The 14390-nt window shown below is 36.4% G+C and overlaps 1 protein-coding gene across 1 annotated transcript; it reads left to right on the forward strand.

Annotated features, from left to right (window-relative positions):
• Positions 1-3948: 3948 nt before the first annotated feature.
• On the forward strand, positions 3949-4596 carry LOC145557459 (uncharacterized). Its single transcript, XM_081618642.1, has one exon. It carries the CDS (start codon positions 3949-3951, stop codon positions 4594-4596), a length of 648 nt encoding a protein of 215 aa, XP_081474768.1.
• Positions 4597-14390: the final 9794 nt, after the last annotated feature.

Genomic DNA, 14390 nt, shown 5'->3' on the forward strand with positions numbered 1-14390 from the left:
CATAGTTGGATCGACAATGTTACATGAAAATTTAAGTCAACTTCATTTTATTCAAAAGATCTTCCGTGGACCTACCTTATGGTCTCTCGTGCACACAACAATACAGGCAGCCCGTTTTATACTTCTTCCCACCCAAAAAAAACCCCAGTATATGAAAAACCTATCAACGCTAAAGCTGCAAAATTCATCAATGAAAGAATCAATCTCAACAAATTAATTCACGGTTTGCTAAATTCATCAATGGAACAAAAAATTTCGGTTGCTATCAATCTCAACAAATCAATTCGTGAATTTAAATCAAACACAAATAACAATGAAGGTATCAATTACGCTTTTAATTTGATTTACTTTGGTCAAAAAAATCGAGTAAATAGTATGAATTATATTTAATATATTTCAGATTATTCGTAAATTACAATTGAAGATCTCAAAAACAATGGACCCGAACAGCAGCATGAAATTGATTATTTTGAAGAAGACGAACTAGAGGATCGGATAACGATAATTTTCAATTGAGTCCTATTTCTACTATAACTGATGGTGTTCGAATGCTATTTGATTGTGTTTGGTTGATTCGATTAGATTTAGGATGATGATATTATTCAACATATTGTTTTGTAGTTTTGATTTGATTTAATTTTTAATTTTTTCCGAGAAAGATAATAGACATATTGTGTAATTGATCTAATTCGACTATTAAAGCTACGGAGTATTATAAATCTAATAAAAGTCAGTGGCTATTTTGCCATTAATGTTCTATATTATCGTAAGGTCACTATGCATAGCTAATTAATTGTGTTTCCTATATGATGAGTTTGAAAGGACTATTATTGTGAAAGAATCAATAATATAACAAACGTGAGTGATGAGTGTTGCCATTGTTCTCAATTGTATTGTGACACTATTTAAATACTACGATATAGTGACCTGTTATGTATATATAGTGACCCTTATTTAAAGATAGTCATGGTTATATATAGTGACATTTATTTAAATATATAGTGACCCTTATTTAAATATATAGTGACCCTTATTTATACATGTATACAGTGAGTCTATGACTTTTATTTAGATATAGTCATAGCTTTACATAATGACCTTTATTTAAATATAATAAAACCCATATTTAGACATGCATATAGTGACCCTTAATTAAATATAGTCCTATATAGTTATCGTAATTTTACAACATATCATTGTTTTTATCTTTACCTAGCCTATGTAAGATTTGAACCTACATCATTGTGCATTTGCACACTGCTCTACCAATTGAGCTAATAGACTTTACCATTAAAAAACAATTTTCACTATTTTCCAACGAGATATAACATGATTACATAAATAGCTAACACCGTGTCACTTACCATATCTAAATAGCTTAAAACCAATTTGTAGCTATTGAGCTAATCCAAAATACATCTTAATTTCTTTTTCCCTATTTTTTATGCTTCATTGTATAGATACAACACAATAACACATTATACAAGAAGTACATGTTCATTTACAACTTTTGAGACTCTTCATCAAAGTCATAATAAGCAACAGAGTAGCACCAACAAACAAGTCAGCTTACCCAATTTTATCATACACCATAACCCCCTTAAACAACACCATTCAACCAAACAGCAGCAAAACTCTTTACCTCCACCTCGTCCACAGCAAAAATTGAGCGTAATATTCAGATTGATATCGAAGATCTATAGTACGCTAAACAAAAAAATACGAGAGCAAAAATAATGATACGAAATCATAGCGAAAACATGAATTGAACAAATTGAAACCCTAGATCCTTAGAACTAAACAAGATCGAAGCATAAAAAAAATTAATTTTTTTTTTTAAAAAAAAACCTCTTAAGAAAGCTTTAATTCAAGAAAAAATGTCGATTAATAAGCTTTAAAAGTCAACTCGAAAATTGAAAACCTAGATCGTTAATGTTAGTTGAGATGAACACTACAAGAGGGGGGTGAATTGTAGGTGAGTTCCTATTGACTACTTTTGCAGAATGTAAAGAAACTTGCAAAGCACACAATATTTTACGAGGAAACCTTCCAGGGCCCAACTGGAAGTAAAACCTCGACCCTTCTAAGAGAATTCCAAACCAAACCAATTCACATAATAGAACAAACTCACAAGTTACAAACCTATTATAATTAGACATATTCTCACAAGTTCCAAAATGAACTTGCTACACAGTAGGACCCTATCCTACCTAATATAAGTCCCTGACTTAGATTCATCACTCGTACTTCCCCTGAGTACTACTCACTCAGCTTCAACCTAGAAGCCTACACTATTGTATGCAAAGATGAATACACACACTCACCCAAGAACCCAACCAATGACAAAATATTGACTCTAATATATGAAAGGCAAGCTGTGCATGACACCCGAAACTAATATGACAAAGTTATAGACTTGGCAAACTTACAAAACTAAGCACACTTCGATTTCTTCACACTTAAACTCACATAAAATAGTGAATTCGGATCTCTAAAATTTATACAAGACTTGCTTGTATAGAAAGTAGGGTTTTCAAAAGATAAACATGTTAATTTTTCAAAATCCTAAAACACGGTTTTAAGTAAATATTTTTAGAAGAAAATCTTTTTAGAAAACTTATCAAAGATAAATTATCTCAAAGAATAATATCTTTTTGATAACCGGTTTTTAAGAAAATAAATCTTGTTAGAAAATCTTTTCCTAAAGACTTATCTTTTAAAATTTTCCAATTTGAAGAAACTTGCCAAGCTTTTGTCACTTTTCTAATAAATCTCATTCGTAAAGCTACTTAACATATTTACAACAATTCTCAAAGATAAAGACTTAACAAAACTGAATTGCTGCACCAATACTTTGTTTGCGTAGGATACTTGGGCTTCACGCAGTCCAGGACTAAGTTCCTGCTATCAATTTCATTCCAGTTCCAAACTGGAACTTCGCAGGCCAAGTTCTTTCAAAACTTGCCGTCTTCGATGCAGACCAAGTCAACTCCTTAACTTGCTGTCTTCAGGTTCCTGTTAGGAAACTTTGTATGTATCCTGTGAAGGAACTCTTCTTCTATCTTCCTTAACTTTCCTTGAGTTCTCTTATGAGTCTTCAAGGCTAGGCTACTCTTCCACTTCCAAAGTCAATTTCACCTGTTCTAGTCACAACACTTAGAGAACTCTTATTAGTTTGAAGTTTGCTTTGTTTCAGTTCATCATCATCAAAACCTTTAAGCTTCAATAGTTAATACTAAACTAAAGAGCTTCCATTGAAGAAGAACAAAATTTGGGCCAAAATAAAAAGAACAAAATCTTAATAAGCTTAGAAAGTTCAAAATCAAGTTGAAGTAAGAGGATTTACCACGATTTTGTGAAACACCGCCTCGCGTTTAATTTTCACCATTGAAGAAGAAGATTAGAGAGCAAAAGTGTTGAGAGAGTGTTGCAGATGTGAAGATAAAGAATGGAGCTTTGAAGAGAGAGAAAATAATAGACCTAAAGGAAACTCACGTGAGTACATGACAAGGGCAGTTGGTCTACAATAATTTATTGTAGACCAGGTCTATTTTATAATTTGTACATTTTATTTTGCTAACATAGAAATCAAATGTTTGTAAAGTTAATGAGTAGTAGGGTTTTTATTTGGAAAAATGGAAAATAATAATCCCACCTTTGCCACTACTGCTCAAAACAATCCCACCTTCAGAAATAATCCCACCTTTGATACACATCTATTGAGTAGCCTTTACTAAAATTTAATTTTTATTTTTAATTAAATAAAAAAAACTCTCTCAACCAAGAATCCTCTTATTAGGAACAAAATCTGCTTCTTCGTTCTTCTAAAAAATCCAAACGGAAAATTAATCACTTAATCTTCTCCAATGAGGATACTGATAAACAGAATGTTACCAATATCCCTAAGGTGCAGCAACCTGCTCATACTGCATGTCTTTTAGAGATATTATGGCTAAGGAGCAAAATATGGTGAATGATGGTGTGCCGCTCGTCAATCTAGAGGATGAGGAAGATATCTCTGATGATAAAGAACCACCTGAGAGGGTCTTGGATGATCCTAAATGCCCTGTCATCCTGCTATCTAAGGAAGAGAAGCGCATAATTCTTAAACCTTGGAAACATACTCCCATTATCAAGATGTTCAATAGAAAAATTGGCTATATGGCACTTATGAAGAGATTGAAAAAGAAGTGGGAATTCGAACTAAAAGGAGGACTAATTCTCACAGACATTGGCCATGAATATTTCATTGTAAGATTCTCCAATCTCAGTGATCATAATCATGTGCTAACTCAAGGTCCTTGGATGCTTGATGATAATTATCTCACTATTAGGAAGTGGAAGCCAAATTTCATCCCTGACAACTCTCCAATGCGATTTCTCACAACATGGGTTCGCATACCATATTTATCTGTTGAATATTTTGACAAAGAGTTTCTACATAAGATTGGAAGCAAGATAGGCAAAGTAGTGCGCATTGATAATAAAACCGAACAGGCTCAGAGGGGGCAATTTACTAGACTTAGTGTTGAATTAGACCTTTCTAAACCTCTGTTGTCTAAATTTTGGCTGAAGGGACGTAATTGGAAAATTTAATATGAAGGCTTGCGTATGATTTGCTTCTACTGTGGTAAGATTGGGCATCAAGGTGAACACTGTCCGAGGAATGAAATCCATGAAATGGAAGCATATCAGCCCCCTGGAGAATTACATGAGCAGGTGTAGACACCCATTTGTGTCTCCCCAAAACCAAATCCAGTGATGAATACCTTTCACGTCGAATCACAATCGAATGAAGTGAAAGTGTAGAAAGTTTATTAGTGTTGCGGATAGTTTTAATTTCATTTCTCTTCTCTCTGTTTTTGAAAACCTATTTTAAGAAAACAGTCAATCCAGTTTGGTTGGTCCATGATATGGGTCCAATAGTAGTATAGTTGGATAGGGCTTGAAAAGACCTTTTCGACGATATATTATAGGCCCAATTCCGATGAATATTGAGGAAGTTATGACCAAATTACTGAACTGGGCCTGGTTTGAGCCTTATATGCGGCCCAATGATCTAGAGGAGGGCCTAATATGGATTTATCATTCCTAATGCAATTAGGAATGGTTTTAGTCTTCTAGATTCTTCTAGAAGGTTATTTTCATTCCTAATTCAATTAGCATTGATAAATTGACTTTTGTTGACTTTTTAGAGTTTTAATCAGAACAAAAGAATGTTTTTGAGGAAAATACAATTTTATCCTCCTGCACGGCAATTTCTATTTGATTTTAGAAAACGCGTCAACAATTAAGTTAGCGCCATACGCCAGCATTAGCGCCTGACGCTAAGCTTGGCGCCTGGCGCTAATGTCAGCGTCTGGCGTTAACCTCGTTTTACGCATCAAATTTCTCTTTCAATTATTTAATTTAATTGTTTTATATTTTCCTTGAAGTTACTAACGTGTGTATTTTGTTATTAGAAAGAGGTACGAGGCTTCCAAGTAAGTGCTTTAATGGTTTTTATTGATGTTATTATATAGAAATCATGCTTAGGTTGTTATTTTGATTCCTAGTATCATGTTAGGATGTTTTCCTTAATTTGATGTTTAGGGTGACAACAATAAATTCCTAGTATCATGTTTAGGGTAAATTTAATATCAAGTATGACTAAAAGTATGATGCTTCCTATGTTCTTCCTAATATTTATGATTATTAGTATCATGTTAGGGTTAAAGCTTTGATCTTTGATGCTTAGTGACATGCTAGGGTTTGTTATTAATCTTGTTAGTATCATGCCTAGGATCTTGCTATTATTATGCTTTATTATTAACATGATGGTCATGATTATTTTTATGATTATTATTATTTTTATTGTTATTATGTTGCTTGATTATTTATTTTTATTGCTTGATCATGCCTTTTATGCATGTTTAAAGGGAATTTGTACTTGTAATCACGCTTAATAAGATAATTAATAATCTTGTTTAGGGTTAATATGATTATAATTCAAGTGATCGCCAATAATAGATTTATTTGTGAATTAATATTCAACCAACATAGATAAACAGGTTTAGGGTTAATCCTATTGATTGCATGTTAGTCAGAAAGCGCACATGAATACGATCAGAATAAAGTAGAGGCCTATTATTAGGGCAGGTTCAATCTCTTTTAGATTGGATTTGTACCTTCATCCCCAAACTACCAGTCATGGTTCAAGACCTATTGGAGTTGACGATCTCTTGGATCGTTAAGGGGTGTAACCTTCACCTCGTGAACGGTTTACAAGTTCCTATAAAAACTTGTTGGCAACTCTTTTGCTCTATCTTCTTTCCGTTTGGACGCCACTGTACTTTAGTGTATGATCACAGTGGGGTTCAAGCGAGGGATAATGCTTGAAATATTCCCTACAGTTTTTGGCGACTCCACTGGGGAGGATTTCTATTTTAATTCCTGAAATTTATTTCGGCAATGATTTAGAATGAGTGGATGAGACTCGAAAAGTTATAAGTATTTCATGTGCGTAATTTTGATTAACATTATTGTCATATGCATAAACAAGATCTCATTGGAAAGACCATCCGTAATAAGTTAAAACATAGGATTTTTACACGTAGGAAATTTGAGGAATATCTTTCACAAGTAGGACCGAAATAACACTGCGCGAAACTGGAAAATTTTATCGAGCACAGAAAGCTGCTGAGGCATGTAGGAATTAGCGTCAGCGAACAGAAGTTAGCGCCAACATTTTGACTTTAGCGCCAGACGACATCTCTGTCGCCAGGCTCTAAAGCCAAAAGTTGGCACCAATCTATGTTTGCTGGTGCCAAATTCTTTCAATACTGAGCCAGAAATATGTGTTCTAATTTCGACCGGTTTTTTTTAGCATTGTTTGCTCGATCCTACTTCCTGATTGAGTTTTTCTCACTTTTCTGAAACCCATATGTGTTCTACATATGGACATAACCCTCTGGGAATTCATGCTCCATCTACTTGATTGAATGCTCTGAGCAACAAAGGGTACATCCGAGAAGGTTGAATTCACCAAACCATGGAAGCGAATTTTTTTCTAAATTCGCGGTGTCCCATCCACTCGCGCCAACCCTTCACGGTTAGGCTTCCGCGCGGTGCATCAGGACAATTAACCATGAACCCTCTATTGACTAACCCATATCCCGAACTTTAGAGAACTAGAGCCATGGTTTGGTTGCAAACTCATTGCATCATATCGTGCCTACTTGACTAATTATGCATTATTTGTTGTGCATATGGTTTATGTTTTTCCTAACTGTTTGTTTGACTTGTGCTAAGATTAAATAAATTAATGACTAAAAGAACTTTGCCTAATTAATTAATTTGAGTAAATAAAGTCTAATATTTTAACCAGAATTGACTTAGTACAACTTTAGGCATACCCCTGTTGATTAATAATACCGAAAACAGTTTCAGATCGAAGCTCCAGCAATGGCACCAAATTTTGAACTGTAGCGCCACTCTGTGGAGTGTGGCGCCTGGCGACAATTATGTCGTTTGGCGCTACACTACAAAGAGAGGCGCCAATCCTGTCGTTTTGATGACAGTTCGGATTATTGGTCGAGTCATCACTTTGTGTCTAATTGACCAGTTTGCTAAGTAATTTGGTTAAATTTTACTGTTAATAATAACTTGTTAAGTCATTAATTGAGTCTAGGCACCAAGACCCATGGTCTTACACAAAATTCCAAGTATGTCACTTACACTCAACGCACACACCAATACACATACTTTGACCATGTCTAAGAAAGTCTTGTATGCGCGTTTTTTCCGTCATTTTTTTTAGGGGGGTAAGTCGGATATTAATCCTCCAATTTAAATACCATACTTGGTTCCTAAAAATATATACCTTATTTTTGCCAAAATATGCACCTATTTTTTTTTCTTTTTTTTATTTAATATTTTTCTTCTTTAAAACCGTAAAGTCAAGGTCTATTTGAGTCAAGTAATTAAAACAAAAATGGTTTAAATTACAGCGCGTGGTCAAGAAAGGAAGGGCGGTTAATCAAAGACAATCTTTTCGTACAAGTCCAACTTTTTCGACAAACCCATTTCTCGTAAGAGGAAAGCTAGGACAGCAATGGCAACGCAAGAAGAATTCAATGAGCTCAGGAACCAACTGGTTACCGTGACTGAGGCACTAACGATCCTAACCCTTAAGATTGGTCCCGTGAAACAACAACAGATGGACCTCATGCAAGAGAGTCTGAGCAAGCTATCAAGCGACTACAAGTTTCAAGGGATTAGTTCACAAGGGGTCTCGGTGGACAAAGATCTTCTTCCGCAGAAGTTCAATGCCAACGACATCCCGAAATTCAAAGCAACCGATAACCCTTATTTTCATTTAAGAGCCTTCGAAACAATAATGAGTATTAAGGGTATCGACAAGAAGGTGTTCCCCTCTCTGTTTTCACTATCTCTCGAGACCGTTTTCCAGCAATGGTTCTTTTCTCTCAAGAAAGAAAAAATCTCCACTTGGGAGTCCATAGCAAACGCTTTTGTTGATAGATACAAATGCAATATTCAAGTTGAGACTGACCATAGGGAACTTGAAATCCTCAAGCAGAAGGAAAATGAAGGCTTCACCTCCTTCTTTAACAAATGAAGAGAAACCTCAGCTAAGATGATTGAGCTGCCAAGTGAAAAAGAGTCCGTAAGGTTATTCATCAAAAACCTTCAAGAAAAATACTCCAAGTATCTCAAATATCAGAATAATCTCCATACCTTCAAGGCCGTCTATGACATTGGAATTAATATTGAAGACGACATGGCTAAGTTGAAAGCTGCCACCAATAACTCCAACAGTGGCTGGAAAGGCAAGAAGAACAACAATCCTTCTTCTTCCAAAACCACCCACTCAAACAATGTTAGCACTTTTAACCTAGGTGAAGTCCTTGCTATGAATAATCAAGGACAAAAGAAACCATTTAGGAGGAACTTTACTCCTATTAGCATGAATTATGACACCACATTTGATCGATTAAATGCAAAAGGTCTTATAACTCCTATTGGACCATTTGGGGACCCACCAGTCGAAAAAAGTGATATGTCCAATTTATATAGCGTTTTACCCCCGTCCCGCGGTCATAATTAGTAGTGTTTTTGGCTCTTTAGAGCCACTTTTATTACTAATTTGTGTTGTCTAGTGTTTTCGTAGTTTTAGTTGTATTTTACAGGAAATTGCACTTTTGGAGCATTTTCCCAGGTTTTCATGGATCAACTACGGAAGCTAGAAGGACACGACCACTCTTGAAGCCCAGGATCGGTGAGAGCCAATGATTAAGGGCTCGGTATGAGATACCGGGGCTATTGGATCGATTAATCAAGACCCGATGAGGAAACTTAGATTGGGCCGAGGAATTGAGCCCAATCGAAATCCAAGCCTCGAAGAAGAAGACCGGGCCCGATCGGGCAAGCATACGCCCGATCAGGCGGCTGCGCGCATAAGGACCCTCAAGGAAGAGGCGCGCCCGATCGGGTGAGCGTAAGCTCGATCGGGCGCGGCACACCAGCATCGGGCAAGGAAAAAAGGCGGGCCCGATCGGGCGGCCCTTCGCCTGATCAGGCGCGTGTTTTTCTCAGAGCTGATTAGATTAGTTTTAATTTTTGTTTTGAGGAATGTTTAAGTACGAATTATGTACGTAATTTTGGATTACTTTCTTCTTTAGATTTTCTCTCTCTACTTAGGATATTTCTCTCTCTTAAATTCTCTCTCAGCATTTGTTCTTAATTACTTTTCATTAATCCAGATTTCTTTTGGTAACAATTTCTTTTTTTAATTTCAGCTGTTTTACTTACTTCTTTGATTATGCTTTGCTTTATTTATTTGATTAGTTTAGTTATGATGATGCTTGAGTAGTTTTATTTCTAGGGTTTATGGGGATCTAATAAATGATATGAAGGGGTAATTTTATGATTGTTAATTATCAATGCTTGGTTAATTTCCTATTGATTGATTTAATGCTATGCAATTAGGTTTGGCGAGATTTAATTGTATGAGTTTAGAAATATTAATTCGAGATTCGACAGATGAGAATTGATGTTTAGGCTTAGTTTCAATAGGCGGACTAATTTATAAATGGTTAAGTCGAGATTCGACAGATGATATTTAATACCGGTAAATTAACTCTGTGATTATAATACGTAGCGAAAGCCCTTTATAATCTGATTAATCAATGCTTGATGATTGCTTATTATGATTTGCCCCTGGAATATTGTTTATTAGTGAACCTATGCCCTAGGTCTTTTAATATTTGATTTTCCCCTACTTTATTTCTTTCGACCTTATTCTTCGTAGTATAGAATTTATTCCCAAAAATATTGGTTACTTAGATGATTTAGATTATAATAATTAATTAGGAGTAGAAAGACTTGTTTCCCTGTGGAGTTCGACCCTACTTCCCTATCTATTTTAGTTAGAGGACTTAGGTAATTACTTTTGATTAGGGGATACGACTTTACCCTATCAAAATTTGGCGCCGTTGCCGGGGAAACGGTTTTATTTTTATTTTCTGATTATTTTTTGTAGTCTAGATTATCCCCTTTTGTCTCAGAGAACGTTAGTTCTTTGAGGCAACTCTCATATTTGTCTTTTAGTTCCTTGTTTATGCCCAGGTGTTCCAGATCAGGTTACATCCCATTCGATCCTGAGATCGAGCGCTCTTTTCATAGGCAAAGGAAAATCTATAGACAAATTCTGGCGGTTTCCGAGGAGGACAACAGTCGAAGAGATCCTCCCTCTGATTCTAGTGACACAGATATTCCTTCAGATCCAGAATCAGAGATGACGGCCCAGAAGAAACTCAGTGACTACTCGCAGCCGAAGCTCACAGATTTCCCGCACCTTACTCCCACTCCGGCACTAGATGGAGTTCAGTTCGAAATCAAGCCCCAATTTATCACTATGATAGAGAGGAAGCAATTCAGTTGAGTTAAGGGTGAAGATCCTAATCTTTACATAGTAGATTTCTGCCAGTATTGTAACACCATCAGACAAGCCGGGGTCACGCAGGACCAAATCAGGGAGATTCTTTTTCCTTTTTCATTATGTGGCAAAGCTAAATTATGGTTTAATGGTTTGAGTAGAACTGCACTTGGTATTACTGACTGGGAAACTCTTGCTTTGAATTTCTATAATAAATACTATCCTGCAGAGAGAACAACGGTACTAAGGAGTGCTATTCAGAACTTCGCTCAAGAGGCCGATGAAACGCTATATGAGGCTTGGGAGAGGTTCAAGGATCTACAGAGAGAGTGCCCCCACCACAATCTAGCACAATGGCAATTGATCCAAGCATTCTATAATGGACTTGGAAATTCTTCTAGATCAGGGCTAGATTCTGCAGCTAGTGGGAGGTTCATGAATTTAAATGTGGACGATGCAGGACAGGTTATCGAAGACATGGCAATACACAATTCCCAATACGGGAATCCGAGAGGGTTTGCAAATAAAGGAAAACATAATGTCAATTCCGTATCCTTTTTGCAAGCTCAATTAACGTCTATTTGTCAAAAATTAGATAATCTTACTGTTGCTCCTAACTCTATAGCTAATGTTTCTGCTGTTGCTAACAATGAAGATTTTTGTGAAAATTGTGGAATTGTAGGGCATTAGGAGCAAGATTGTAGGAGCTCTATGGAACAAGTTAATGCCTTTCAAACCTATAGGCAGAATAACCCATATTCCAATTCCTACAATGCCGGCTATAGGAACCATCCATATCTTTCATACTGGAGCACCAATGTACAAAACCCTCCACCTCCACAACAACCACAACAACAAAAATATTATCATCCTAATTCCGGCCAGAAAAGCCAAGCATCACCCTCATCATCTTCCGACCCTGCCATGAAAGAAATTAGAGCAATGCTTGCCAATATGCAAAAGCATATGGAGAGTAGGGATGCGCAAATTGATTCCATTCTAGCCCATAATAAAATCATGGACAATCAAATTGCACAACTTTCATATACCCTACAATCCCGTCAGCAGGGAGCTCTACCATCACAACCTATCCATCCTACAGATCATGCCAATGCAATCACTCTAAGGAGTGGTTCACATTATGATGGACCTCCTATGCCAAAGGAAGATAGACCAGTTCCTGATCTAGATTCCTTTATACCAAACGCTAATCCTGCTAGCCCCACAGGGCTACAAATAGATACTAACTCTACTAATGTTTCTGTGCAGGGTAAATTGCAGGATAAGGGAGGAGATGTGCAGAGCCCGGTTATCAAAATTCTATTCCCTAATAGACAACTGAAGAGTAAGTTTGATAAACAATTCGGTAAGTTTTTAGAGGTTGTGAAAAACCTGCAGGTAACAGTTCCTTTTACTGATTTAATCACTCAAGTTCTTGCTTATGCTAAGTTTATGAAAGACATTCTGACTAGGAAAAGGGCCTTTAATGAAGTAGAAACTATAGCTTTCACAGAGGAGTGTAGCGCTTTATTGCAAAACAAATCCCCTCCTAAATTAAAGGATCCCGGTAGTTTTTCTATCCCTTGTCATATAGGGAATGTTTTTATTGATAAAGCTTTTTGTGATTTGGGTGCTAGTGTCAGTGTCATGCCATCGTCTGTCTGTGCTAAACTTAATATGGGAGAATTAAAAGTTACTAATATAACTTTGCAAATGGCAGATCGTTCGGTAAAATACCCCTTAGGTATTTTAGAGGATGTCCCTGTCAGAGTTGGTAAATTTTTCATTCCTGTTGATTTTGTTGTGTTAGACATGGCAGAGGATACGCAAATACCCATTATATTAGGTAGGCCTTTTCTCCATACTGCAGGAGAAATTATAGATGTTAAAAATGGTAAACTAACCCTTTCTGTAGGTGACGACAATGTCACTTTTAATTTAGGGAAAGTTTTGAAAGGGCCTATGCTAGAGGAAAATTGTTGTTATATTGATGTAATTGATATAATGGACGTTATTTGTGATGATAGCTTGCCACAGGTTCTTGCGAGGGATCCCCTAGAGGAAGTTCTCTGCGGTAATTTATCTAAAGACAATGCAAGCGTTTGGGGTAATGAGGTACAAGATATTGAAAAGGCTCTTTCCTTAAAAGAGTTAAGCCCCAAGGAAACAATGAAGGTAATAAATTTAGTTCAAGAATCAAATCCTGCAGAGGTCAAGAAACCTGAGCTAAAACCTCTCCCTTCTCATTTAAAATATATTTTTCTTGATGAACATGAATTATACCCCGTGATCATTAGTACTGCACTCACTAACCTACAAACTTCCCAACTTCTAGGGGTTCTCAAAACCCATAAGAAAGCTATTGGGTACAGTATTGATGATCTCAAGGGTATTAGCCCTGATTTTTGTATGCACAGGATACATCTAGAGGACAACTATAAGCCCTGCATTCAACCCCAACGAAGATTAAATCCCAACATGCAGGAGGTAGTCAAGAAGGAGGTTATGAAATTACTTGATGCAGGTATTATCTATCCTATTTCTGACTCCAAATGGGTAAGTCCTGTGCAGGTAGTGCCAAAAAAGGGTGGGATGACTTTGATAACCAATGAAAAAAATGAATTAATTCCCACTAGAAATGTAACAGGGCGGCGTATGTGCATTGATTATCGTAGATTAAATATCGCCACTAAAAAGGACCACTTCCCTCTTCCCTTTATATATCAAATGCTTGAGAGGCTAGCTAACCATAAATTCTTTTGCTATTTGGATGGGTATTCGGGATTTTTCCAAATTCCGATTCACCCTGAAGATCAGGAAAAGACTACTTTTACATGCCCTTATGACACTTTTGCTTATCGTAGAATGCCCTTTGGTTTATGTAATGCACCCGCTACCTTTCAACGTTGTATGATGAGCATTTTTTCTGATTTCATAGAGTCTATTATGGAATTCTTTATGGATGATTTTAGCGTGTATGGTTCTTCATTTGATTCATGCTTAATTAATCTCTCTAAAATTTTGAAAAGATGTGAAGAGTGCAATTTAGTTCTAAATTGGGAAAAATGTCACTTTATGGTGACAGAGGGAGTAGTCCTAGGTCACATTGTATCTGATAAGGGCATACAAGTAGACAAAGCTAAGATATCAGTGATTGAGCAATTACCTCCCCCAGTTAATGTTAAGGGAGTTAGAAGTTTCTTGGGTCATGCGGGGTTTTATCGCCGCTTTATCAAGGATTTTTCTAAAATTGCTAAACCACTGACTCAGCTTTTGCTCAAGGATGCTCCTTTTATTTTTACCGACGAGTGTCTTGAGGCTTTCAACAGGATTAAGCAGGCTTTGATATCGGCACCCATCATATGTGCTCCCGATTGGAATCTTCCTTTCGAGATCATGTGTGATGCAAGTGACTTTGCGCTAGGAGCCGTGCTTGGACAGAGAAAGGACAAGG

Source organism: Chenopodium album, chromosome 9, assembly GCF_948465745.1.
Source record: "Chenopodium album chromosome 9, dcCheAlbu1.1, whole genome shotgun sequence".
Lineage (NCBI taxonomy): Eukaryota > Viridiplantae > Streptophyta > Magnoliopsida > Caryophyllales > Amaranthaceae > Chenopodium > Chenopodium album.